Source organism: Ammodytes marinus (assembly GCF_949987685.1).
Source record: "Ammodytes marinus genome assembly, chromosome: 3".
NCBI lineage: Eukaryota > Metazoa > Chordata > Actinopteri > Uranoscopiformes > Ammodytidae > Ammodytes > Ammodytes marinus.
The window spans coordinates 2,568,887-2,596,789 of record NC_137232.1 but is presented as its reverse complement, the minus strand read 5'-3'; the positions used below and the strand labels follow the sequence as shown (position 1 = coordinate 2,596,789).

At 40.9% G+C, this 27,903-nt stretch overlaps 1 protein-coding gene across 1 annotated transcript in view; it reads right to left on the bottom strand.

Moving 5' to 3' along the window:
• Nucleotides 1–27,903, bottom strand: part of sez6b (seizure related 6 homolog b) — a gene marked incomplete at both ends in the record, with an annotated part of 230,597 nt that overhangs the window by 9,123 nt on the left and 193,571 nt on the right. Inside the window, 4 exons of the mRNA XM_080053689.1 lie at nt 2,020–2,214; nt 7,527–7,718; nt 9,839–10,033; nt 15,188–15,384. Coding sequence (XP_079909815.1) covers nt 2,020–2,214; nt 7,527–7,718; nt 9,839–10,033; nt 15,188–15,384 — 779 coding nt within the window. The remainder of the gene's footprint in view (nt 1–2,019; nt 2,215–7,526; nt 7,719–9,838; nt 10,034–15,187; nt 15,385–27,903) is intronic.

The window sequence follows — 27,903 nt, the reverse complement described above, 5'->3', positions numbered from 1 at the left end:
TATCAGTTAAACTCCCAGAAAACTTGAGGCCTGCTGCAACTCTCAGCTCTTTTAAATCAAGTCAGAAGACTTTTCTGTTTTCATTTTAACCTTTAATTTTTATTTTATTTAAATGTTCTATTTCTATTCATTCGCTTTTAAATGTTTTATTCATTCGCTTTTTTAATGTGTATTATGTATTTTAATCTTGCACCTGTAAAGCACTTTGATAGTAATTTTTTTTCCATTCAAGCTACAATGGATAGCTTTCATTTTAAGATATGTTTGTTTGTTTCATTTGTTGAAAGGGCCATGGATTTGGTCGATTACCATGGATGGCCATGGATGATTACTTTGGTTTTAAGTGACCTCCTTTTAAGATGGTAATTATTGCTGTTATTATTATTATTATTTTCAGTTTGACTTCATATTTGTATTCAAACAATTCAAGGGTCTTACATTGTAAACATTGAATATTCAGTAGTGATTCCTTTTTTCTTTAACCTTTATTTATACAGGTATATCCCATTGAGTCCGAAGACTCTTTTACAAGGGAAATTTCACAATTAAGCATTCAATTGCTTATCAAATTTTGAATAATATCTAATTTTTCTTTCTTATATACGTAGACACAATTGTATTTCAAAACATGACTTGACCTGGCTTTAATTTTCGTCTTTATTCTTCTTCTAGATATACATTATAGGGGAGAGTGGCCTGAGTTGTGCCGGTGGGGAAGTTGTGCCACCCCTTGTTTCTAGAAAACCATAGAAGAAATTGGAAATGTGAGCACATATTTAAGAAGAGACATCCATTTAACTCATCCTGTAAAGAAGGGAGAAACATGGAATAAGATATAAGCACATTTAAGCTCAAAAAACTGTTTTTTGCCTTTCAAAGTAAAATTTCCATGATCAAGGTTTTTTGATTATTGTGTCTGAACAATTATAGATACGTTTGAAAACATTTGACACATGTTTTAGTGCTTTAGTATGCTACACTTTGTGTCTATATAGTTAGCACAATGTCAGCCCTAAACTGCTGCATCATGCTTATTATCCAAAATTCTGGGGTTGGGGTGATTTGTGGGGTGAGGGCCTGGGGTGAGTTATAAGTAAGTACGTAGGTAAAATGTATTTATAAAAGCACATTTTTAACAGTTTGCACTGTCCAAATTGCTTTACATAGTGCATTCAGTAGGTAAAAAAATAAGGTAAAATAACAATAACCAAAATAAAAGACATAAAGCCCAGACATCCACATATAAACAAAGATAGTAGTGCAGAGGTAAGATAGTTAATGGGGAGAAAAAACCAGGGTGTACAGCTGGGTTTTGAGCCTTGATTTAAAGGCAGAAATGGAGGGGGAATCGCATATGCCAGGTGGCAGTTGGTTCTACAAGGGCGGAGCAGCTAGTGCAACGTAAACTTCTGAGAGTTGTGCCATTGGCATGGCTGTATACGCTGGTCACCAAAAAGAAAGTGATTGTCTACAGTAGCTCAGAAGAGAGTGACATCTCTTCAATCTTTATAAAATATTTACTTTATACTTTAAATAAACCTTAAATAAGTAATTGTCTTATGGATTTGTCTTGCATTACAGTTTATGAGATATATATCAATGGCACAATTTACCCCATGGTATTCTCTCCAACGGCACAACTTACACCACACCGGGGGCAACTTTTTTTTCCGAAAGCTATATTTCTTAAACAGTTTATTTCAGATCCAAAGTTATTGTTGCCGCTGAAATATATGGACATATTTGAGTTGGAGACTTTACTGTCAAGGTCTTACTTTAAAGTCACTTTGAGTAAAAAGTGGCACATCTCACCCCCCTCTCCCCTATATACACATCATTTTTTAAAGGCAAATCTAACGTATTAAAAAATTAAAGGAAATAAGAAATAAGACTGGTGAGAAAAAGTGTGAAAAAAAACATAATTGATTTGCCAAGGAACAATACAAACACTCCTAAAAAGTATTTCTGTATACACTGTATTACTGAAGTTTAAACAGAGCTCCGGCTGCAGTTGCTCACCTTTGCAGACAGGGGGCAGCCCACTCCACTGAGAGGGGTGACCAGGGACACAGTGCAGCACAGGCTCCCCCAGCAGCTGGTGTCCGCTCAGGCAGGAGTAGAGCAGGCTCTCTCCAGGCTGGTAGTGGGCTCTGTTGGAGCTGGGGATCCCATAGGTGGGCCGTCCTGGGTGAGGGCATGGCTCAAAGGCCTCGGCTGGAGGGGAAAGGGCACCATAGGTTTGGGTTTGACAAGACTTTGTGTAGAAACATTTCATCCATAGCACCTTTTAATCTCATTTAGTTTTTGTTGCATCTGTCCTTTAAAGATGCTCCATCTTCCATTTATTTTTACCATCTGAATGATGTGTATATATTAGGGCTGTCAAATTAACGCGTTAATTTCGATTAATTAATCACATAAAATTAACGCGATTAAAAAAATGAACGCAGATTAATCGCTTCTATATTGCCCTTTGACCCGGTGCAAAAGAGGTGAGACGATAGCGGAGCTGCACCTGTAGCTTGCTGACACGGCCGGCACGGGATTAAAGAGTAAAGAAAGAAGCAGGGGAAAGAGGCCGAGGGCTTTATGGATGTGTTATGGGCAAATAAGCACGAAGGTAGGAATACGTCTTTTGTTATTCTCCGCAGTGTCTGTGCATTATTGATTTAGTGGGTGCCTAATTAACAATGTAGGTTCAAAACAGTATCTCTCAATCTTCCTCCGTGTCTGTTTGCTAGCTGCGATCGTCTCACACAAACTGACACCCGCCCCCTCTCACTCTTCCTAGCTGGCATATGCCTGTCTTTTTTTCCTCCTTTGTGTGTGTGTGTGTCTCAATATTTTTGGCTATGAGTAGGACGTTGAATGAGTCGGCATAGGCTATGGCATGCGCACCGCACCTGTGGCAGTGCAGCGCTGTCTGTTGTGTGGAAGATAGGCAGTCGTCATTTAGCAAGAAGCAGAAGTTACGAGAGGCGGGGGGAGAGAGAGAGAGAGAGAGAGAGAGAGAGAGAGAGAGAGAGAGAGTAGCCTATACAGTTGTTTATAAACAGGTATACAAGTGTCATATAAGTATGCGATTAATTTAGATGAATTAATCACAGAGCCTGTAATTAATTAGATTAATTTTTTAAATCGCTTGACAGCCCTAGTATATATGGATATGTGTATTGACTTGAAGTAAATGTGTATTTGATTTGTATTTGCTTCTGTGAAAGCACTTTATCAACGATTGTTTTTAATCAGGGCTATATATAAATAAAGTACATTTTATTATTGTTAGAGATTATGCGTTCTGAGTTGGATATGATCATATCTAATATAAGTGGTATTGGTGGAGCACGGTTCCTTCCTGATAGACATCACATTAGGTATGGATACTCATGGTCTGCCCGAGAATGATTCCATACCTTGATCTTTCTTAAGCATCACCATCCAACCAAGAAATGTAATAAGCAGATGGCCATTGAAATGTTCCCAACTCCTCTGAGGATGAATATGGACTTGGATAAGGCTGGATACGATATTGAGCTTGTTTTAATAATGTGCAGTAATAATTTCAAACATTGTCGTTGTATGTTGTATGTGACAGACAGCTCAAATGTGCATTTTAAGCGCCATGGTAAAGTGTGTGCACAAACATGGGAGGTTACACACACACACACACACACACACACACACACACACACACACACACACACACACACACACACACACACACACACACACACACACACACACACACACACACACACACACACACACACACACACACAGTAATTATTTTCAAAGCACGGTCAGACCTTGTACTATTTAATTGCGTGTGCTTACTCTAACAGCCAGCCTCTGCACAGAGTGGGTGTCACCGGCCGAAAAACAGAACCAGCATGAACCATCTGAAGTGACCACATGCTGTGAGACACTGTGACAGAGCACACTGTGGCCTTCAAAGCCATGGGCCGTCAACTCACTAACACACAGCTTGGGTCTTGTGATTCTACATGCCAAGGTTAAAACTGTCTATAAACTATATGAATGTCACAAACTGCAGCAGGTCATTGAAATGCTGTTGAAACAATGACATGTTATAGAACTGAGATGTATTGTCGTTTTTCAACCCAAGACCATAATAACTCTTTTACCTGAAAATCACCAAACACTTACAGTGAAGCTTTATCATTAAATGCAATTCTACCAGTGCAATTTGGGCCCCAAACCGTAACAGTGATTTCAATTCAATTCAATTCAAATTCAAAGAACTTTATTCTTCCGTTAGGAACTTCATATGTGGAGGAGCATCAGGGTACAACAGTACATACAATATACAAACACACACGCGCGCACACACACACACACACACACACACACACACACACACACACACACACACACACACAGCATCAGCACGTACTCGACATATGCCAGATAAAAACAATCTTTGCTTAGCCTAGTGAATAAATAGTACCTCCATAGAGGAGGAGTAATAAATACGTTAAAAAAGTTTAAAAATAGTCCAGGTGTTAAAAAATAAAAAATAAAAAATTGAGCGAGGAGACAGTTCAAAAAGGGTGTTAACCATTCAAAAGTCTAATGGATGCCGGGACAAAGCTTGACATTGCTCGGTTTGTTCTTACTGTAGGGGCTCTGTATCAGTGGCCTGAGGGTAAGAGGCACTACTGGCTGTGTAGAGTGTGTGTGATATCCAAGGTGATTAGTGCTTGTTGCTTAGTCCTTTTGTTGTAAATGCTGATGAGTGATTCCTGCTGTCCAATTAATTTGCTGCTCAGTTTGATGATTCTGTTGAGTGGGTTCTTATGGATGTTGGACAGTGCTCCAAACCAGGAAGTGATGTTAAAGGTGATGATTGATTCAATGAAGCATCTGTAGAATGCTGTCAGAACAGATGGATGGACCTGGAGTTTGCAGAGTTTCCGAAGGAAAAAGAGACGCTGCTGGCATTTGGAGTGGATGGTATCAGTATTTGTTTTGAAGTTTAGTTTGTGGTCGATTATTGTCCCAAGGTACCTATATGTGTCAACCCTCTCTATCGGTTGGTTGTTGACAGTCAGAGTGGGGAAGGTGGAGGGGGCCTTACGGAAGTCTATTATCAGTTCTTTTGTTTTGGTGATGTTGAGATCAAGGCAGTTCCGCCTGCACCAGTCTGAAAATGTGGCCAGTTCAGACTGTAACTGATCAGATGAATTGGTGGAGTCCATGATGACAGTGTCGTCAGAATACTTGATGTATGTAATGTTTGGGTTTATGCTTCTGCAGTTGTTGGTGTAGAGTGTGAAGAGAACTGGTGAGATGACAGAGCCCTGTGGAGCACCTGTAGAGATCTTTCTGGATGAGCTGAGGTGGCCGTTAACTCTCACTCTCTGGTGTCTGCCTGTCAGGAATGAGAGCACCCACAGTATGAGGTGGGGATTGACATCCATCTGGGTGAGCTGTTGTCCCATTAGATGGGGTTGCACTGTGTTAAAAGCACTTGAAAAGTCTACGAACACCAGCCGTAGAAATGACTTGGGCTTCTCAAGGTGGGTGTAAGCTCCATGTAGAAGTGTTAGTGTGGCGTCGTCTACCCCTCTGTGACGTTTGTACGCAAACTGAAGCGGGTCAGAGTAATTACTGACCTCTGCCTGTAGTTGTGTGAGAATTAGCCTCTCAAAGCCTTTCATGACTAGGGATGTTAAGGCCACAGGTCGATAGTCATTGTCACAGGTGGGCAGGGCTGTACGCTTATTTTTTTAGGTGGTAGCACTGGTGCTAGCAAGCAAAAAAAATCAGTAGCACAAAAATAAATTCAGTAGCACACAAAGTATGATCGAAAACTTGCATTACCTTAACCCATGCATTTCGCTCTAATTACCTTTTAGCCTGTCATCTTGGTCTCATTTGAAATTCTCAATTAATATCATATCCTAGTGTGTGCAGTAATAATTGTAGAAAAATGAATAGGGGTGCACTGATTGCAATTTAGACAAAAAAATCTAACCTGCCAATTGTAATTTTTTGCTGATTCAGAATTATTTCTCCCCATAAAATTAATATCTATATATTTTCTGTATATATACATATCATTATTATATTCATAATAATACTTTTTTTTGTTAAATGTCCTTCTGTTAATTAAAACCAAACTTTAAAACATTAAAGCCTATTAAATAAATAAGTAGGCCTATACATATTGGTAAAATTTGGAATAAGTTAAATAGGTTGTTGTGAATGTGTTGGGAGTAGTTCTTCAGTGGCTTATCAGTTATTTCAAACTTTGTTTAAAAAGACTACTGTTGACTGCTCTTTGCAGCTGAAGCAGTTGATTTTCAAGCTAGCGCACTGCAGGGCTGTGAAGCACTAACTTCTTGTTCTTACCGGCTTCAAAATAAAAGTCAACTCACGTTTGGCTAGTAACAGGCTTTTAATGTGAAGGCGCACAGGAAATGTTCTGTTTGCACATGCGCTAACTTAACTGTGTGCCGTCTCCTTCCGGTTATTACTGTTGGTGAAGTGTATTAATCGCCGCACAAGCACAGGTCCCGAGCACACATCTTTCACCAGCCAAAGTGGAGGATGGACTCAATAACTTACTTGCCTAAGACGACATTTACCCGAATTTGGAGAGTGTTAATGTAGAGCACTCTAAGCAGTGTTGTGCAGCACTCCTCTGTGTCTCAGACGGACAGCATCTGCTCATTAGCAAGCTGTCGCACTTGTGCGAGTGGAATTGTATTCATCATCGCACGTGATCAATTTCAGTAGCAAATGCGATCAAAACTGTCGCACTGTACAGCCCTGCAGGTGGGGTTACTCTTTTTAGGCACAGGGCATATGATGGAAGATTTCCAGACAGAGGGGATTGTCCTGGAAGAAGTGTCAAAATAGATGAAATATTATCAGGTGTCTTTCAAAAACCCCAAGGTGACTGTGGACAATGACAAGTGCATTAGGAAAGTAAAATATGTCTGTTCCATGTGAGAGACAGTTCCACATTCACATCCTGACATGTGCTTTGCTCCTTAGGCTTAAAGAGAATCTTTCGTTTGCTCATGATCTCCGTCTCAGGGATAACAACTGAGCCTGTCTGCTCCAAAGTTATTTCTGCTGTCCGCTTCAATTCATTTTATTAAGGCAGCGCCAACGCACAATGTGCTTCCACCTAGAGAGTAGGTGGTGCACTGAGCGAGGCACAAATGCAAATGAGGTTAACCCTCTGCATCCCATTCCATTCCAATTAAAGTAATTTACAATACATCAAATATTTTAAAATGCCGATATTTAACAGTGAAAAAACTGTCAATATTTACACCAGCATTTATGTGTTCCTTAACAACATAGTAATTTAATTCAGCTTCTATCTCAAAAAACATGAATAAGTGTGCAGTTACACTTTAAATTAAATTTGCTTTCGGCTTCCCGGAAGCAGCCATTATTAAAAAAAAAAACGATATTTGTGTAAGTCAGTTTTACTTTCTCCTAATTTGAATGCCGTTTAACTAGTGTAACTGTGGAGGCCTGGTACGTACGCTGGCATCTAGGTAACTTCTGGTTCCACTGTGGGCCTGAAGAGCCTCTGCTGAAGCAGGTTAGCAGGCTGTTTCCAGACAGACTGAATCCCTTGTTGCAGATGAACTGGATGGATGAGCCCACGGTGAAATGAGGCCCTGACAGCACCCGTCTGCTGTGCTCCACTGACCCAGGGTCAGCGCAGGACACCACTGCATCATGGGTAGACAAAGATTCAACATGTTTTATTTGTCATATACACAACAATAACAAAAGCAGGCATTGGCAATTCAATTATCAAGTCCCGGGCAACCTCTCAACAACGCAATATACAGGTGAAACTCAAATTATTAGAATATCATGGAAAAAGCTCTTTTTGTTTATCTAATTTAATTCAAAAAGTTAAAGTTCCATATATTACAAATGTTTAAGACATAGGGGAGAACGGGTAATCTGAGCCACTTTTTACATTTGCTCCCCTCTAAGCAAGCTAAAATTATTTATCACTCAAATTTACACATTTCCCATTAATTCAGGATGTTTCCTAGAAATGGGCATTAGCAGATTTTTTTCAAGACAAAGGGCAGTGAAAATATGATTGTTTAAAAAAAAGTTGTCATGTGGCTCACTTTACCCCAGCTGTGGGGTAAACTGATCCACTTACTTTTTCCACTCTGAAACTACCATAACAACACATATTGTAACAGTAAATTCTGAAAGCTAGCCACACATTCCAGAACTAATGTCGGACTGGTAAAAGAATGATGGGGTATGGTCAATTAAGCAAAGCAAATTTTCTAAGCACTTGAAAGTCACTCTGAACAAAATCAAATACAACATATTATAATTCAAAAGGTTTTAATAAGATTCAAATGAAAGATAGAACCAGTTAGATTAGAACACAGTCTGGGGGTCAGAACACAGGACCCTTAGAGCCAGCTTGTGTCTGGGGGTCAAAGCATAGGAAAATCAGAACCAGCGAGGACAGCCTGGGACTCAGAACACATGAGAAGACCCAACTGGATTATAACATCAGCCTGCCATACTCTACAACTAGACCTACTCTACATTCCAGCCCTGAAGGTTACAGGGAAAGATGAGAAGGTGCTCTTTCCGTGTGGTTGCCCCAGGTCGTCTTCCTGGTGTATTTCCTTGGCATGATGGCTTTTCTACAATGTGTATGACATTAAAATAAAACATATGTTATGTAATATTACATTAAAATATGTTTAAGACTAAACTTAACTTGTGCCTCATGGTGGGGGAAAGTGAGACAGTGGCTCACTTTCCCCCACAGCATTTGGCTCACTTTCCCCCACCACCACAATTTGAGAAAAAACTACTTCTCTTAGCATTTCAGGCTAATCTTTAGCTAATATCATCACATGGTTTTTATATGTTGGTAGTTCATCAACACGTATGATAGAAGTTTTTCTACGTGAATACATTTGCTTTGGCACAACAGTTGATTAAGTTGACAGCAAGAAAATTTACTTTTACATGCAAAATACCTATTTTGGTGAAAAAAACATGCTTACCACAGCACCATGAGGTCCTCTCTTTCAGGGCCATGGGGAAATGAGAGGGGCTTGAAAACATATATCTCACATGACCACAAATGTTTTCCGTTGCCTAGATACAGGGGGTGGCTCACATTACCTGATGCCTCAGGTTCTCCCCTATAGTAATATATTTCAGACATTTTTTTGTTTTACTTTTCAGGATTCTGGCTTACAGCTCATGAAAATCTAAAATAAAGCATCTCAAGATATTAGAATATTTCATAAGGCCAATCAAAAAAATTATTTATAACAGAAATGTTGCACTTTTTAAGTATTTTCATTCATCTACTATATACTTGGTCTGGGTTCTTATTTTGCATGAATTATTGTATTAATGCGGAATGGCATGGTGTTACGTGTGGGGTTGTTTTGTGTGTTTTCTTAGTTTGTTCTTTTCCCGTCTTTAGTTTGAATGGATGCCATTCCTGAGGATTTTTTTTTTTTTTTTTTTAGATTTTTTTGGGCATTTTTATGCTTTTTATTGATAGTGTAGAGACAGAGTTGAAATGGGGCAGAGAGGGGAGTGACATGCAGAGAACGACCGCGGGCTGGAATCGAACCCGGGTCCGCTGCTGGCCGAGGCCCATGGAGGGGACGCCTTACCAACTGAGCTAAAGGCGCCCCTTTCCTGAGGATTTCTAGATGATTTAATTTATTTGACCTGGAATTTTAAATCAGTGTCTATACTGACTGACTTGCTCACGGGTCAAAAATATGGACTGAATAACAAAATGAAATGTACTTACTATGAAGTGTTTTCTGCCACTCACCTCTGTCACAGCTGGGTATGTCTCCACTCCAGGTCAGGTCCCATTGACACATCAGCAGCTCCGCCCCCAGCACCTGGTAACCAGGGTAACACTGGTAGGTAACCACGGTGCCCAGGACCAGCTCCGGGTGAGAGCTGCTCTTCCAGCCGTTGGATATCTCTGGGAGCTCGGGGCAGGTGTCATTACGGGCCACCTCTGTAGAGGGAGGGGGACAGCCAGTGAAAGGTTTGAGAGGTAGTAGCTATTTAAAGGTGCACTTTGAGTTTGTCAGAGAAGTGAACATTTTCTAAGATATATTCTCAAAGCTGAATAAACAAACTTTCCTCCCAGGAAAATTAGATCCCTGGAACGCTCCCTGCGTTCCGAATTGCATACTTTCTACTATATAGTATGTAGAAAAAAGATTTAGGATGTCCCGATTCTTGTGGCCAGATTTAGGATGGTTAGAAGTACCCGGATGTCCTACAACATCCGGCCAAGATTGTTAGTGTTGAAAACAGCATCCTATTTGGGCGATTCTGACCCACAATCCGGTGCGCACGTCAAGTGACGTCACAACGACTAAGCCTCCATATGAACACAAACGGGGATGCGACGGATATAAAAGCAAGAGGCAAGATCAAGGCGCGATGTAATGATGAAATAAACAAGTAAAAGTATGTCCCAATTGTAACTAGATTTGTTTTAATGTCAGATGTGGTATGTAGAATAGAAAAAAAGAAAGAGTATGTGATTCGGAACGCTGGGACTGTTTGATGTTAGAAAGCTTCCTGAACAGTTACTGTTTCACTTGCAGGGCCCACAATTTGCTTTACAAACACAAGTAGAATTTAAACCTGTTGCACCATCTGGACCTAGTATTACATCTGAGACTAAACATTACGCCTAGAAGTTAAGTGTAAAGTGAAAAGTGCTGATTAGTTTCCAAGGTGAAAATAAAAAAGGTTAGAATGCAACAGGATCAGCAGACTTTCAGCTGTGAAATCATAATGACAATCCTCTGTATTTATATATGGAGAATTAATTGAGCGATTTTGTTTCAGCAGTGCTGGAGTTAGTTGCATTGATGAATGAGTTATCACCGCAGTTGCATCCTTAAAAGAGGTAAACATGTAACGGAACGGAGCGCTGTCCCTGGCACTACAGCTGATAATTCCCTTTGATTTTACAGTCTGATGTGGTGAACCTAAGAGAAGCACAACACCGGGAGATGCGTGGACGGCTGGACGCACATCGCTAAGTCTGACGTAGCTGCGCCCGGTCATAATTTTAGATGCAACCGCTGTTAACATTTATCACTAGGTAGGTCCGACGTAGGGCCTACACCAACTTGTTTTACATCCAGCTGGTGCAACCGGCCCCAGGTGCCTTACAATCATTTACCATTACATCATTATTCAACACCAAGACATACTGTACATGTATAGTAGAGAGAAAATGTTTTGTGAAATAACTGCAGGCTCTGCACATGTAAAGAAACCCCCCTGCACTGAAAATGCACACAGTGCACCTTTAATGTTGATATCGTTTTGGTCACGAAGATGCTCATGTCAATAAATACGTCTCTGTCCACCCAAGACTTTTGTTCATAGTAAGACATGTTTTTTAAATTTGTCACAGAAACCTATTGTGGGTGTATAGTCCCTTGAGGATGACGCCTTGATTCATTTCTGAACTTTCATCTACTATTTCTACACAGGAAAAAAGCTGAATTTATTATTGTTCTTTGCCTGAGATAGATATATTTTTTTATTGGAGCTTGAGGCCAAGGGGATGCCTTCCAGGAGCAATATTTTGAGAAGCCCTTCTTAGTGGTAACTGTGACATGGCTCTGCTCATTCCCAGGAACACTATAGCAGGCTAGAGGTTCCTGTGCTAGTTGGGAGACTCATTTGGACAAACACACGAGAGACGCCGAGATCGTTTTCCGGCATGTGGCAGTGTCACGGCGACCACTGCCATACCACGGCTTGAGCCGTTCAGTAACGGTAAATGCCAGTCCAAAAGTGGTATTCTGCGACCGGCACGCCCCGCCTCCCCCCTATAATTTCACGACAGGTATTGCCTTTACGGCAGAGGCAGGTAAAGCTAAATATAGTTGGTCTTTATTCACACTATATCACAACATAACGCCGTAAATAAATGGATTTCTTCATGTCTCTGGTCCTTTCCGTTTGTAAGGATATGTGCGATCTGTTTGTTGTTGCTTTTGAAATGACAGATGCTTTATAAAACAGTCGGACTTGCTCCGGTCACGGTAGTTAGCATAGCCTCCTGAGCAGGTCGATAACAGAGAATTAGCCCTGACTACAGAGGCAGGTTGCTATATATAGCAGGGGGTGATATTAAAAGCCCAGTGCTCGCTTAGCTCAGCCGGTAGGGAGTTCATTCATGAAACAGTAGACCCGAGTTTGCGTCCCGCCTGGGCTGTTTCTTTGCAGACTTGACATTTAGAATTTTTTCACTATATTTTATCAAAGTAGGCCTACAGTTTCCTATCGTTTAACACTGATTCAGTGTCATAAACCTTTTTGTATTATTTGTGTGCCACTGTCACCTGCCATTTATACTAATAATAGTACCTTACAAAGCATAAAATTGTCATAAAATCATTAAAAACCTCCATCTTCATTCAATTGTTTCTTACTTATTTTACTTGAATTTTAGTTTTCACACTTTTGACATTGTTAATTTATGCTTCCATCATGTACTGCCAATCATATATTTGTTGGTATCAAAATGATTCTGCAGCTGGATCGAGTGGTATTTGCCAGTATGAACTGGCAAATACCACAGGATATGAGTGGCATGTCAGTGGGAAAACGGTTGGTGCCAGTATGGAATGGTAAATACCATTAATATTAGTGGCATGCCACTTTTGTAAAATGGTACTACCATTTCAGAATGGCACCTCCACTGACATGCCACTAATATTAATGGTATTTACCATTCCATACTGGCACCAACCGTTTTCCCACTGACATGCCACTCATATCCTGTGGTATTTGCCAGTTCATACTGGCAAATACCACTCGATCCAGCTGCAGAATCATTTATCGTTTATGACACTGAATCAGTGTTAAACGATAGGAACCTGTAGGCCTACTTTGATAAAATATAGTGAAAAAATTCTTAATGTCTAGTCTGCAAAGAAACAGCCTGGGCGGGACGCAAACTCGGGTCTACGGTTTCATGAACTCCCTACCGGCTGAGCTAAGCAAGCACTGGGCTAATAATGTCACCCCCTGCTATATATAGCAACCTGACTCTGTAGTCAGGGCTAATTCTCTGTTATCGACCTGCTCAGGAGGCTATGCTAATGTAGTGTATTTAGTAATGACACATTCTAAGATTACTGATAATCAGGAGATTGCTTAATTGCATGCAGAATTAACGAAGGAAAACCAGAAGAAGAACCCTCTCTGTTTGTGTGTGTGTGAAGTTGAGACCGGAATGCTGGCTGGTTAGGTTATAGGTCTGCAGGGAAAAACAGCCGTTAAATCACGTTCAGCATATATGTTTTAGAAGGATTTAAGAGCCAATGGGGCTACCAGAACGGTTCATGTAGCGGTCAAGGGCTCCGGACGTACAAGGTATGCATCTTTTTACGAGCCTGAACTAGAGATGCATCTGAGTTTACTCAAACAAACTCAGGAAAACGTGTAGAACTAATGCTAATTTATGACAACTGTCCACCCGTGTTGCTGCAAAAGCACATGGGCAGACATCTTGGCGACAGGCCTTGCAGGCCAGAAGATGATGCTGTAAGAAAGTAGGCAGTGTCCAGATAGTTCGAATTCACCAATCAGACTGATTAAGGGCAGATCGTAGCGAGGGAAACGGACCAATCAGGCCATCACATTTGGGGTTAAAAAGAAGCACACACACGGACAGAGGGCAGGTTGGAATAATGGAATTGGCGAACCGGGCATGGCCAGCCTGGTCTGACACAGGCTCTGGGTTATTTTATCCTAATAAAATACTTCATCCACCTCAACTTACCCTGTCTCAGCAGATTCATTCTATTTCTCAAACTAACACCTTTTATGATGTACCCCTCAGAATTATACTACACTAACTACCGTGACCGGAGCAAGTCCGACTGTTTTATAAAGCATCTGTCATTTCAAAAGCAACAACAAACAGATCGCACATATCCTTACAACGGAAAGGACCAGAGACTTGAATAAATCCATTTATTTACAGCGTTATGTTGTGATATAGTGTGAATAAAGACCATAGATAGTATAATAAATAAAGACCAACTATATTTAGTTTTACCCGCCTCTGCCGTAAAGGCAATACCTGCCGTGAAATTATAGGGGGGAGGCGGGGCGTGCCGGTCGCAAAATACCATTGTTTGGGCTGGCATTACCGTTACTGAACGGCTCAAGCCGTGGTATGGCAGTGGTCGCCGTGGCACTGCCAAATGCCAGAAAACGATCTCGGCGCACCTGAAACACACAGACAGTAATTGGACTTGGGCACCGACACCAACAAGGCAACTTTCTCTGACACTATATTCTATCTTGTGTTTACACTCCACCAATGAGATTCATGAAGAGACTGCAATAAAAAGCCTTCCGTCCCGTTCTTCCTGTGTGTGGGTCATCTGTATTCTGTATAGCCTTTCCCAATGTGAATTCATTAACTCTTATCTGATAAAGTGCACTGGCTATTGGGACGGGGGCAGCTGCACTGATGGAGCGGCCCCTGCCAACACCAGCCTAGCATTGCTTCCATGTTTAAGGTCCCAAACCGGCAGAAACTAATTCTCTCTTCATCTCTTTCATTTTGCCTATAACTTCCCTTTTGATTGCATTGGCCCCCAGTCTGCTGCTAGGATCGCTGATAAATCAGAACAAAGTTGGACTTGATTTATTTTAGAGGCAATAAAAGAATAGTTGAGCATTGTGGAATGCGCACTTCACTGAGAGTGAGGTGGGGAGATGCAGAGGGCTGGAGTTAGGAGGTGGGCAGCCTTATGTATGAGACTAGCTCAGGTGAACAATGTGTGATGTGTGGAACTCTCCACAACTAATCTTTTACCCGTTGATTTCAAACTGACACCAGAAAGCAGCTATTCAAAGATGCCTGACCAAGACCCTTTTACTTATGTTTTAGTTGACTTAGTTTTGGTATTTTGCATTTGGTTTATTGTTTGAAATACTTCTAGATACTGTGTTTTTGTGGCAGTTCCTTGATGTTACGTTGCGATAGACAATGCCCTGTACAATTGTGTAAACCCTGTGGGCTGTAATCTCTATTTTGTGAATGAGGGCCTCCTCTTAATGAGTAATCCAGATTGAATAAAACTTGAATTGATGAGTCATTGCTTCTGATGCTTACCAAAGAAGTGGACTATGAAGCCGTTGCCATAGCCGTAGATGTCGGTGGCCGGGTCTGACTGGAACTGGATGGTGATGTCTGCGGTGGAGGTGTAGAGCTTAAACCTAGACCTGGAGCCTCCATACTGACCCAGGACTTTAGCTGTGAGGTCATCCCCATCATAGAAGGCCAACAGGTCATTCCTCCCAATGTTCAACCTGTAACAAGACGGAGACACAGGGAATACAGTGTGCATCCAGTGTTTTCGACCTCGGCTGATATTTTAGATTTTCCTCTTACAGTTTGTTAATACTCGTAAAAAAGCTGTTTAGAATAAATATACTTCACTCTCTGCTCTCACTGGCCTCTCGTTTAAGATGAATAACTGTAGGCAAAAACAGGCAAGCCCTGGTCAATTTTGAGATGTGTGGCTATTTTGCTTCCATGTCTTTCATACTAGTATAAATCAAGGGATCACAATGTACATTTAGGCATCTACTGGACTAAACCTTGTCTGTTTGCATCTGTATATTTCTTCTAATATACAGTCACATTTTTTCTTAAGTATTACCATGTAAACATCTGGTCAATGATTCGACTCATTTGTGATTTTCTCTACTTACAACATCTATTGCAGGATGTCCGTCCTGGGAGAGGGACCTTAACTCCGTCAACTCTCCCTAAAGGGTTTCTCAATTTTTTAATCCCGATAATGGGTTTTTACTGGGGGTTTTTTTTCTCAGGGTGTCATACTGTATGGAATGTAAAGCCCACTGAGGCAAATGTCTATTTGTGATATTGGGCAATACAAATAAACCTGATTTGATTTGATCTGATTCTATATGACCATCTTTAACCACAATTATCTAAAAAAAATGTTTTTCGCAATACCCTGAACCAAAAATCTCCACTTCTAAAGCACTTACATCAACTAACTTTCCTAGCACTGTTCTGAGGGTTATTCTAATCTAGAAGGATCTGTTCACATGTCGTCAATTGTCTGATTCATGATACATTTGTCCTTAAAAACATGCTGAAAATAAATGTTTAAGTCCTGTAGGCTCATATGTACAGTAAGTACATCTATATTTTTAGTTTTTAAACAGATGCAAATGTAAACATGCATAATAATACATTAGCTTATTTATTGAGAAACTTCTGAAAAAATTGTAATGCAAAAAAAATTACTTATTTAATGTGCGTAATTGACTGTTTCAAATCAAAGTTTCATGATGATATCTATAAGTTATAAATGTTACCCTATTCACAATGCAGTCTCTCACCTGGCTTAAACACTCTCTTATGTTCACAACCTGTCAAACACACTGTACACTCGTACATAACTCCTTGTGCCAATGAGGGATGTCTGTTCGTTGCATTTTTTAAATGACAGTAATTGCACATAGAGGGCCATGACAGGTCAAAACAAGGTTACCTGCTATCCAGAGAGACTGTTGCATAATTCAACAGGGGCTGGATGGTCCCTGGTAACGATGGAACGATGTATAAGGTCAGATCGTGTTTATACAAAAAATTAGAGAGTTTGTAACCATGGCTTTCATTGTTATATGAAACAATTCACTCAACACGTTTGAGTTGTAAAGATTAAAAAAACAATCAAGCACAACATTAGTTTGAGCCAGTTAGAAAAAAATCCTCCAACAGCATTCCAACAAAATTATAATAAAACACACAACTAAGTACTGTGCTCAAGTTATTTTTTATGGTGATGTAATTTACTTGAAAGCTTCCATTTGATGTTACTTTATGCTCATACTCTATACTACTATTTTGCTCCACTTAATTTTTATTTCTTCATTTTACCTTTATTTATACTCAAAATATCAATTGTGGGGTAGTCTTGCAAAGCTACAGCAAGTAGTATGGTTGCTGTAGTTTGGATCCAAGCTGGTAAATTTCGACTATACGGGGGAAAACTAGGCTGGCTGTTTTTATTTATTTAAACCAATCACAATCGTCTGGGGCGGGGCTAAGCCCAGGAAGCCGCAGCAGTGCAAAATAGTGCTGGGGAAAATTGTTTTTGATTGAACATCTGCACGTTCAGAGGCTGTCAGGAGACAAAAGGAAATAGTCCGACAACAGTAGTCTGAGCGCGTTGCCAAGCAACGTGTAAACAACTTAAAGCTCACATATTATGCACTTTGCTGTCAATTTTATATGGTCTAAGTAGTCCCTAATACTTATTTTTTTAGATGTTTGCTGAAAAACCCGTTCAGATCATTTATTGTAGCAAGCCTCTATACCCTGATTGTCCTCTGGTCTCAGGATGACCTATATTTGTGCGATCTGGCTGGCCCCTCCCACCTCTCTGCCGGGCTTTCTTTATATGTCCATGGGGCTCTCCCACCGTCTCTGCCGTGCTCTCGCGATACTAGAGAGACACTGCGTGACTGCGAACACAGTGTTTACCCGGAGCTAAGCCATAGCTGGTTGCTTGTCCCAAAGCTAATAGCTATACACCAGTCAGGCAAAACTACCAATAAAAACTATTATTTTAGTTTCACCGTTTAAAAAAAAGCACAGGTAGCTTCCTATCCGTTGTGTTATTAAAAACGAGGCATTAATAGACTGCTGCGAAGCTTCGCATTACTTTCCAGAGCGGCGAGAGAAGGTGGTTGCGGTCCGTCTCTGAAGCATCTAACTACATCTCTACATTGGGTGTGAGTCCGTAGTAAATACGATTGCCTGCTGTGAGTATACAAATGTGGACAAATGCTCTTTTCATATCCCCAGCCAAACTCTCAGACTGATGGTACTACACGCATTTTTTCTCCCTTTTTTAGAATGAGTAAATCAGCTCGAAAAACGTGATATTTTTGTTGCTTGTCATTTTGACGTATTGTCTAATTCACTCGCTTTTTTTATTTGTATCTCTATATTAAAACGGCTGGATAAGCGTGTCTGTTTTTTTGCCATTTGGACAGCTTTTCTAAACTCACGCCTTTTTCTTTTTTTTTGTATTTTGAATCTGCTGGGTGAGCATGGTATTTTTGTTTAGTGTGTTGTCATTTTGACAGTTTGCTGGATTGTTCATAGTGTTACTAGGCTGTTATGGGGTGAATTGTACAAGACCTATGTGGGAGCTAGCACAGGTCAGGAAGCTAAAGCTTGGAATGTTTGTTGTGAGACTAGTAAGGGTCTTTTGGGGTTTGCTGTTTAGAACAATATATGCGGTGGGTTCTGGGTGGGATGGGTTGGTGTTAACTGGGGGTTTAGCTGATAAGCCATCACCTGCTGTGTTTTCAGTTATTTATGTTTTCCTTTTTTTTTTTTCCTCTGTATTTTGCTACTCTTTTTCTTATCGGAGCAACTCTTTTTATTCTCACTATAACTGAGCTAGATGAAGGGCAATCTTAATTTAATTAGTTGGAATGTCAAGGGGCTAAATCACCAAGTGAAAAGGGGCAAGGTCTTAACCCACCTAAAACGACTCAGGGCTGGAATAGTTTTCCTTCAAGAAACCCACTTACATGACTCTGACCATGGGCGATTAAGTAAATGCTGGCGTGGACTAGGGGTGTACGGTATAAACGGTACTGAAGGTATACCGGTGTGAATTTTCGCTACGGTAGGGATTTTGACGTTACCTCGGGACCGGTGTGACCAGTAGATGAACACTTTCTTTTTTCCCCCTTTTATTTTGAAGAGCGCAAAAGCAATGACATCATCACAATGAGTCCAGGCTGCGTTGTCATCAGCCCGCGTAAGCAACACACTGTTTACAAACGTGTACATGTGTACAACATGCATGAGAGAGCGGCAGTTGCTAAACAGACGGAGATATGGCTGAAAGCGCAGCACGCGAGGAAGAGGAGCAGTTGGTGAAAAAGAAGGGTGCAAATTCCATTATCTGGACATGGTTTGGTTTTAAAGTGTCAGACACCGAGCAGAAAACTGTCAACTGCAAATTGTGCAAGAAAACAGTGGTGGCAAAGGGTGCTAATACCAGTAACCTTTTCCATCACTTACAAAGAAATCACCTGTTGGAATATGAAGAGAGCCAAAGGATGCGTCCTCCGCAGACCAGCAGCGGGAAGAAAAGGGCTGTATCTGCGTCTCAGACATCGCTCACGCAGGTATTTTCCAAAGGCAGTCCTTACGACAAAAAAAGCCAGCGGTGGAACGAGATAACAAACGCCGTCACTGTTTACCTGTGTAAAGATATGGTTCCATTTCAAACGGTCGATCGAAAGGGATTCAAAGATATGGTCAAGGCACTGGATCCCAGGTACGTGTTACCTGCGCGAACACATTTCAGTCAAATTGAGATGCCAAAACTATACGGCAAGGTCCGCGAGCAAGTGGAGAAAGAAATCCGAAGCATCGAACATTATGCAACGACCACTGACTTATGGTCAAGTCGGACAATGGAGCCTTATCTAAGTTTGACCATCCATTTCATCAACAACGAGTGGGAGTTGTGCAGCAAGTGTTTACAAACGTCATATTTCCCCGATGACCACACTGGAGAAGCAATCGCCCAAGGCTTGAGGGAATCGCTTGAATCATGGGGACTTAAAGAAGAGTCGCAAGTATGCATCACCACCGACAATGGCGCAAACGTTGTGAAGGCAGTGGCACTGAACGACTGGACCAGATTGCAGTGCTTTGGCCACCGGCTGCACCTCGCTATCGGTAGGTCTAAATGTTTTTTTTATTCGATTTTTAATTTACAACTACACGGGGCATTATCGCCACCTACTGGTTCATTTTACACTGTTCTTATATCCTTGTAAGTAGTCCAGTCAGTGTACTGTAATAGGCGAGGATGTCTTTTAAAAACGTCTTTCTAAATATATATTTTTTCTGGTCTATGTCATGTTATCCTATATTTTAATTTTGATTTGTATACACAACCAGTGTGAATTTGCAATTTAATAGTAGGCATGACAGGCTATTTTCTCTCAAAAATGTATCAGGATGTGTGTATATAGAATAATTCCTAATCATTATCATTATTCTTTATTTATATGCACATATCTTTATTAATTTTATGAATATATATTATTTTATGTTGTGTGTTCTCAAATAACATAAAATGTATGTGGATGTGTGTACATATAGAATAATGAATTATTTATTTTACAGAGAGAAGTGCCAGAGAGCCTGTTGTTGAACGTGCAGTCGGCATATGTAAGAAGATTGTGAGTGCGTTTTCCTACTCATGGAAAAGGAAGAGAGAATTGGCTGATGCCCAGGCTGAACTTAGACTACCTCCTCACCGCCTCATCACCGAAACGCCAACCAGATGGGGATCTCGCCAGAAAATGATCCAAAGGGTGATCGAACAGGAAAAAGCCATATCTCAGGTCCTTAAGGCTGAAAGGAAAACCCGGCACCTGGTGCCATCATGGCAAGAGATGGATGTTCTGGAGTCAGTGAGCAAGACCCTTGGCCCCCTGATTGAGTTCACTGATGCACTCTCCGGAGAAGAATATGTCAGTGTATCATACCTCAAACCTGTGCTCCATCTTCTCAACAACACTGTCCTGACTCCAGCTGAAGACGACACAGACCTGACAAAGGATATGAAGAAGTCCATCCTCAAGTATTTAAATGAAAAATACTCTGAGGCTGCCACAGATGACCTGCTAGACATGGCCTCCCTCCTAGATCCACGTTTCAGAGCAACATACATCGCAGATGACAGGAAAGAATATATAAAAACTAAAGCTGCAGCAGAGATTACGTCACTGCTGCAAAGACAGGCTAATTCTACAGAAGAGCCTCAAACAAGAGAAGCTACAGAAGAAGGAGCTGCAGTAGAAACTGCAGAGGCAGCCGCGGCACCAAAGAAAGCAAAGCGAAGTCTGGGTAGCTTTTTCAAGAAAGCTCAACCAATTGGCCAAGTTGCCTATTCCAGCAGAGATGCTGTGGAAGCTGAGCTCAAGAGCTACCTGCAGGCAGAGGAGGTCGATGGCGAGACAGATCCCCTGGAGTGGTGGAGGCTGCACAAGGCACATTTTCCAAGAGTGGCATGCTTGGCCAGGAAATACCTCTGTATTCCTGCCACTAGTGCCCCTTCAGAGAGGGCATTCAGCACTGGTGGCAACATTGTGACCTGCCACAGATCTGCTCTGAAGCCAGAGACAGTTGACAGACTTGTCTTCCTTGCTAATAACCTGTAATACAACAGCCACTTTCAGAAATGAATGAGTCATAAGAAGGGATATTAAATTACAATATTTGCTGAACAAATTTTGTTTGTTTTTGCACTAAGAACACTGTTGTACTTTTTGTTTGTTGCACTATGTAGGCCTATTCATGCTTTGTTACTGAAGAGCAGCAACTTATTTCTAATGTTGTGTTATGAGAGTTGTTGCATCATGTTTATTGTTTGGGGAAAAAGTTTCTCTCCTGCTGTTATTGAATTTACTTGAATTTAATATTATGCTGCTATATTTTATTGTTTTAAGGGTAAAAGCAATGAGGCCAAGTGAACATAGACACAATGTGCAATTATGACAATTCTTGCAATACTGTTGCTGAAGAAGAGTCACTTACTTTGTTTCAACAAATATACCATTGTGGTAGTTTTATTTTGTTCAAGTTGGTTGAGGGAACGATACCTCTATTCCAGCTGCACTTGAATTCAGTTTGTATTTCAACTTTGTGCAGCTTGATTATATTGTATTTAAAAAATAAATGTTTTTCACATTTGAGAAAATATTTAGCATTTTTTTCTATTGCAGTTTTGCTCAATAAATGTTCTTAAAACACTTCTGTACTATGTGAAATGTGTCCTAGTAATACAAAAGTACTGTAATAGCTGCCTAACCAGTATTTTACCAATTCAGAAGCATTTACATAGAAACTAAAAGATAAAATTAAAATACCGCGATATAATACCGTTACCGTCTATGCCTCAAATCATACCGTGATATCAATTTTAGTCCATACCGTACAGCCCTAGCGTGGACCATTTTTTCATTCTAATTTCAGGGGTAAGGCTAGGGGCACAGCTATCCTTATTGATAGTAATATTCCTTTTGAGTCCTCAAACATTATATCAGATAAAAATTGACGTTTTATTATTGTTTCAGGCAAACTTTACAATAAGTCAGTCATCTTGGCCAACGTCTACGCGCCTAACTTCGATGATGTAGAATTCTTTGAGAGATTTTTTTCTCAACTCCCCGATCTCAATTCCCATTCTCTTATTCTTGGTGGGGATTTTAATTGTTATCTAGATCCAGTCTTAGACCCCTCTTCCCCCAAACCTGCCACTCTTAGCAGATCTGCAGGTTATATCAAATAATTTCTTGCTGATTATAGCCTCTCTGATCCATACAGGTTTGTATACCCCACAGGAAGAGAATATTCATTCTTTTCACATGTCCACCACACTTACACCCAAATTGATTATTTTTTTGTTGATAATTCATTGATGTCAGACCTAAAGTCATGCAGTTATGAAAGTATTGTGATTTCAGATCACGCTCCTCTGCTCCTTCAACTGGCTTTCTCTGACGTTGAGTATACAAGAAGGCAGTGGAGACTGGATCCATTGTTGCTCACAGATGAGAGTTTTCTTTCACACATCTCTACACATATTAAAACTTTTTTGAGTATAAATAAAACACCAGATGTGTCCAATGCAACAATTTGGGAAGCCCTGAAAGCCTATTTGATCATTTGCAGCATACAAAAATAAGTGTACAAAACAGAAACAAACTGAAATTGCTGATCAGATTCTGAACATAGACAGACAATATGCTAATTCACCTTCCTCTGAACTTTACAAAGAACGTTTAAAACTTCAGACAGAATTCAACCTTCTTTCCTCTCGTCAAGTTGCTGACCAGTTGCTTAGGAGCAGAAGTACTTTTTACGAGCATGGTGACAAGATTGGTAAACAACTGGCCAATCAATTGCGCGGATTTAGAGCGAAGCAACTCATCCCTGGAATACAGACAGACAGTGGGTGTACAACATCAGATCAGAAATTGATAAACGAAAAGTTCAAAACATTCTATTCAAATTTGTATAGTTCTGATTGTACAGTAGACGTAACGGTGATGGAAACCTTTTTCAGTAACCTAAACATGCCTTCCCTTTCTCAAGACCTGAGACATAGCCTTGAGGCACCTATTACTCAGAAGGAAATTATTGCAGCAATAACATCTATGCAATCAGGCTAATCTCCTGGTCCAGACGGACTTCCATCTGACTTTTTTAAGAAATTTTCAGCCGAATTGTCGCCTTTTTTATGTTCAGTATTCTCAGATTCATTTGACTCAGGTAAACTCCCACCTTCGTTCTATCAGGCCTGTATTTCTCTGTTGTTAAAAAAGGATAAAAATCCTCTAGATTGTGCATTATACCGACCAATTTCACTATTAAATACGGATGTGAAGATACTTGCTAAAATTCTCGCCCACAGACTGGAGGAGGTTCTCCCCTCTATCATATCCCCCGACCAAACTGGGTTTATAAAGGGACGCCAATCATTTTATAATATCCGCCGGTTAATGAACATTTTATATTCCCCCAGAAATATTGAATCAGAATGCCTCGCTTCTATGGATGCTGAAAAAGCATTTGATAGAGTAGAATGGAATTATTTGTTTTTTACCCTTGAAAAATTCGGTTTGGGTCCTGTTTTCACTTCTTGGGTTAAATTATTATATGCATGCCCTTCTGAGTATTAACAAACAGCCGTTACTCAAGTAGTTTTGATCTGCACCGTGGGACCCGGCAGGGTTGTCCTTTGAGCCCGCTCCTTTTTGCTATTGCAATCGAACCACTTGCAATTGCCATTCGCAGTAACAAACAGATTCAGGGGATATGGAGAGGAGGAATTGAACATAAGGTATCATTATACGCCGATGACTTACTTTTGTTTGTCGCCAAATTTGAATGTAAACATCAGCTGGAGAGGACGCTGGCGCTGTCTGTTCGCCGCTTCTCCAAGCAATTTTTGGGCCAATTTTGGCCAATTTTATTTTAAAAGTGATTTTTTGTGGACCTTTGGTCTCTTCTTGGTTCCCTGCGGGCTACACCAACATCGAAAAGCAGGCTTGTGGACTGTCTTTGGTTGTTCCGGTGTTGTTGTGGAGGAGCCGTGTAGCTCACTTGCTATTTTGGCGTCCCTAGCAACGGCTAAAAACAAGTAGTAGTAGTGACATTTTCCTGGTCACTACTGGCGTTTTCTTCGGTGATCCTGGTGAGGAATATGCCCCGGTCAACCTGCAAAGCTGTCTCTACAGTCTCATCGTGGATTTTTCTACACTGCCTCTCAGCTCTTCTCCAACTGCTTCGGGTCCGTACCTAACTGCTAACAGGCTAACATCACTCTGGCTGGTTCGATGTTGACCTACTTCGCCTCACAGCTGCTGAAGTACAACAACCGCTCCATCCCACCCTGTATTTCCACCATAAAGCAGCTAGGACTATTGCGTAGACCTCGATATATACACAGAGGCTCAGAGAGAAACTTTATTTATGGTCAGCCTGCCGGCTTCATCCCATCCGTCTTGTCCACTGAGACGGCTGAGGGCAAAGGACACAACATCGCGAGATCCCCGCAGTCCCGGCTGGATGGGTTTCATGGAGTGGATTACAACCTGCGCGGAGTGGATTTTAAGGCTGCCGGCTTCATCCCATCCGTCTTGTCCACTGAGACGGCTGAGGGCAAAGGATACAACATCAGCATCTCCTTCCCATTCGTCCGGTTGCCTCTGCCACGTCATCGGGACTCGCCCGCTGTTGGGCCATTCACCGCTTCTGTCAGGCAGCAGCTCACCAGGCAGGACAGAAAACATGGACTGGGTTTCAATCCTTCATCGCCAGTGACCCATACTGCGGTTTGTGTGACTAGCTCCCCCAGCTACTGTCCACCTCCGGCATCACCATGTAGATTACTGGCTACTTCACCTCCCCATACTGTTGCTGTTTATGTGACTAACCCGACAATACGTACAAGAAACACTTGTCACTTTAATACTGCAAACCTGTCAAACTTGGTATCCATTCCCCTTCAGCCACAGTCTGCTGTAGTAAATAGGGCTGACAATGCTTCACATTCAAACACACTAAGTTTGGCCTTGTTAAACATCAGATCTTTGTCAGGTAAAACATTTTTAATTAATGATTTTATTACCAAGCACAATCTTGATTTTATGTTTTTAACTGAAACTTGGTTGGACCCAGACAACAGCTCAGCTGTTCTTATCGAGTCAACCCCCCCCCCCCCCCCCCAACTACACTTTCGAGAGTGAGGCCAGAGCTCATAGGAAAGGTGGTGGAGTTGCTATTTTATTTAATGAATCTTTAACATGCAAAAAGATGTTTTATGGAAACTTTGTTTCATTTGAATATGTGGCTCTCAAGTTAAATTCAGCCTCTCAAGCTATTTTTATTAATATCTACAGGCCACCTAAATACTGTGCAAACTTTTTTGATGACCTTACTGGACTACTGTCTGTAATCTGTATGGAGTTTGACTGTTTATTGGTTGTTGGGGATTTTAATATACATGTGGACAAACCCGAGGACAGAAGTGCTAAAGAACTACGCTATGTACTGGAAAATGTTGGACTCTCTCAACACGTAAACCAGCCTACACATAACAAAGGTCACACCCTGGACTTATTAATTTCAAAGGGCCTGGGGCCGGTTTCCCGATAACGTCATCTCTTAGCGCGCTACGAAGACTCCTACGTTATGACTTACCAAAGTTGTTTACCTCTGTAGTCGTGGTTCCCGAACGGTCTCTTAGGAGTCTTCTTAAGAAACAGTCCCTACGTGGCTCGTACACGACGCTGTCCAGTGCTGAAATCGATGGCTCAGAGTTCTATTTTCCATTTCCTGCTTATTTCATGCGAAGCTGCATGACAAGTCTTTGCGAATAAAAGATTACTAGAAATCCTTCTAAGCCGAAACATTTATTTAACACCTCTTGCTTTATAATCTAAGTATCTTTAAGAACAATAATCACGTTTCGTGGTGGGTCAGTAAGGAAACTGAAAGTAGAATATCGCCAATGGCCTATATCAATAAAAACAGACGGCCCAAACAGCGTCCAAATGAGCTAAAATCCTAAATACAATAAACAGTAACATGGCACACTTATTTTAAGGTAAGCTTTAATTGATTATTCAAGCCGGCTCAGCTGACAGCTCCGCAGTGTGTGGAACACAATGCGATGGTTCTAGTGTTAACCTTGGTCGAACGAATTACCATAGCCTATAGGCCTACTGATTTAAAAAAGGTAGCCTAGGCTATAGAAAAATATAGAAACAGCGGAGGAGATTAAGATTGTTTCCAGCAATTATTTTCTTCATGAATGACTTGTGGCAGTTCCATGCGCAACAGGGATGTCACTCGTGTCCGTTTTACGCATGGTGCTTACGGAAGGAAATGTGGGGGTCTGTAGTAGCCAAGCCTATCTCTGGCGATGCCACAGCGATCGCAGGGACTTCACTTGTCATTAAACTTATACATCTGACTGTATTTCATATCAAAGGGACACAGCGATGACTGTATTAAATATCAAACTGATAAAAACTATCCGACTGTAGGCTGTAGTGTATCACGTATAAAGTAGCCTATTTTCATATTGACGGACATCGCATCCAATCAGTTAATGCTGATTGTCAAGTCAGTTAGATGACTATGTAGGCTACTTATAGTTTGAACACTTAGTGAATCAGAGTGAATGGTATTCTGCTAACATATATAGCTTACTTTAAATGTGATATGTAGGCTATATACAGTTATCGTTTTTAACAGTTTGTTATTTAATACAGTCATCGCTGTGTCCGTTTGATATGAAATACAGTCAGATTTATTAGTTAAATGACACAAATGAGAGCTGAAACATCCCTACGGTAGAGCTAAGAAGGCTCTGCGGGCGCTCCAGACCAACCTTACCAACGTAGGACGTACGAAAGAGATTCGTAGCAAAGAACGTTTCGGGAAACAGGCGAAATGTTAAGTAGGAACTCTACGTAGGGGTTACGAATGACGTAGCGTTAAGAAGGCTCTACGAAGGCTTTGGGAAACCGGCCCCAGGACATTTCAAACCTTTTAGTGTCTGATGTGGGTCTCTCCGACCATTCATGTTTGTTTTTTGGGAGTACAATATCTTTGCACACAACTGCAAAAACAAAGGTTATCAAAAAACGGTATATTACTGAAAACACGAGTGAACAATTTATCCAGGCATTTTCTCTGTCCCCGCTCCTCCCCTGTATCTCAGTTAATGAGCATGTATGTAACTTCAACTCAAAAATTACAAATGTTATCGATGCTATTGCACCCACCAAGGTGAAAATCATCTCTCGTAAAAAAAGGTCCCCCTGGAGAAATACCCCTCAGGTCAGAATTGAAAAAAGAGAGTGCCGTAAAGCAGAACGCAGGTGGCGAAAAACAAATCTAAATGTTCACTATAACATCTTCAAAGAGAAACTACGCACGTTTAACCTAGAACTAAGAAATGCAAGACAGTCTTTCTTCTCTGACATCATCACCAAAAACAGCAACAATGCACATGCCTTGTTTGCTGCTGTTGACAGGCTAACAAACCCTCCTGTGTCAGTAGCGTCTGAGCATCTTTCCACGAGGGCCTGCAATGAATTTGCCTCCTTCTTTACTGAGAAAATTCATAAAATAAGACAAGCTGTCACTGCATCAATACCAGGTTCAAGATATGTTTTATCTCTGTACCCATTTAAAACGAATTCAGATGCCATGACAGAGTTTTTTCTGATAAA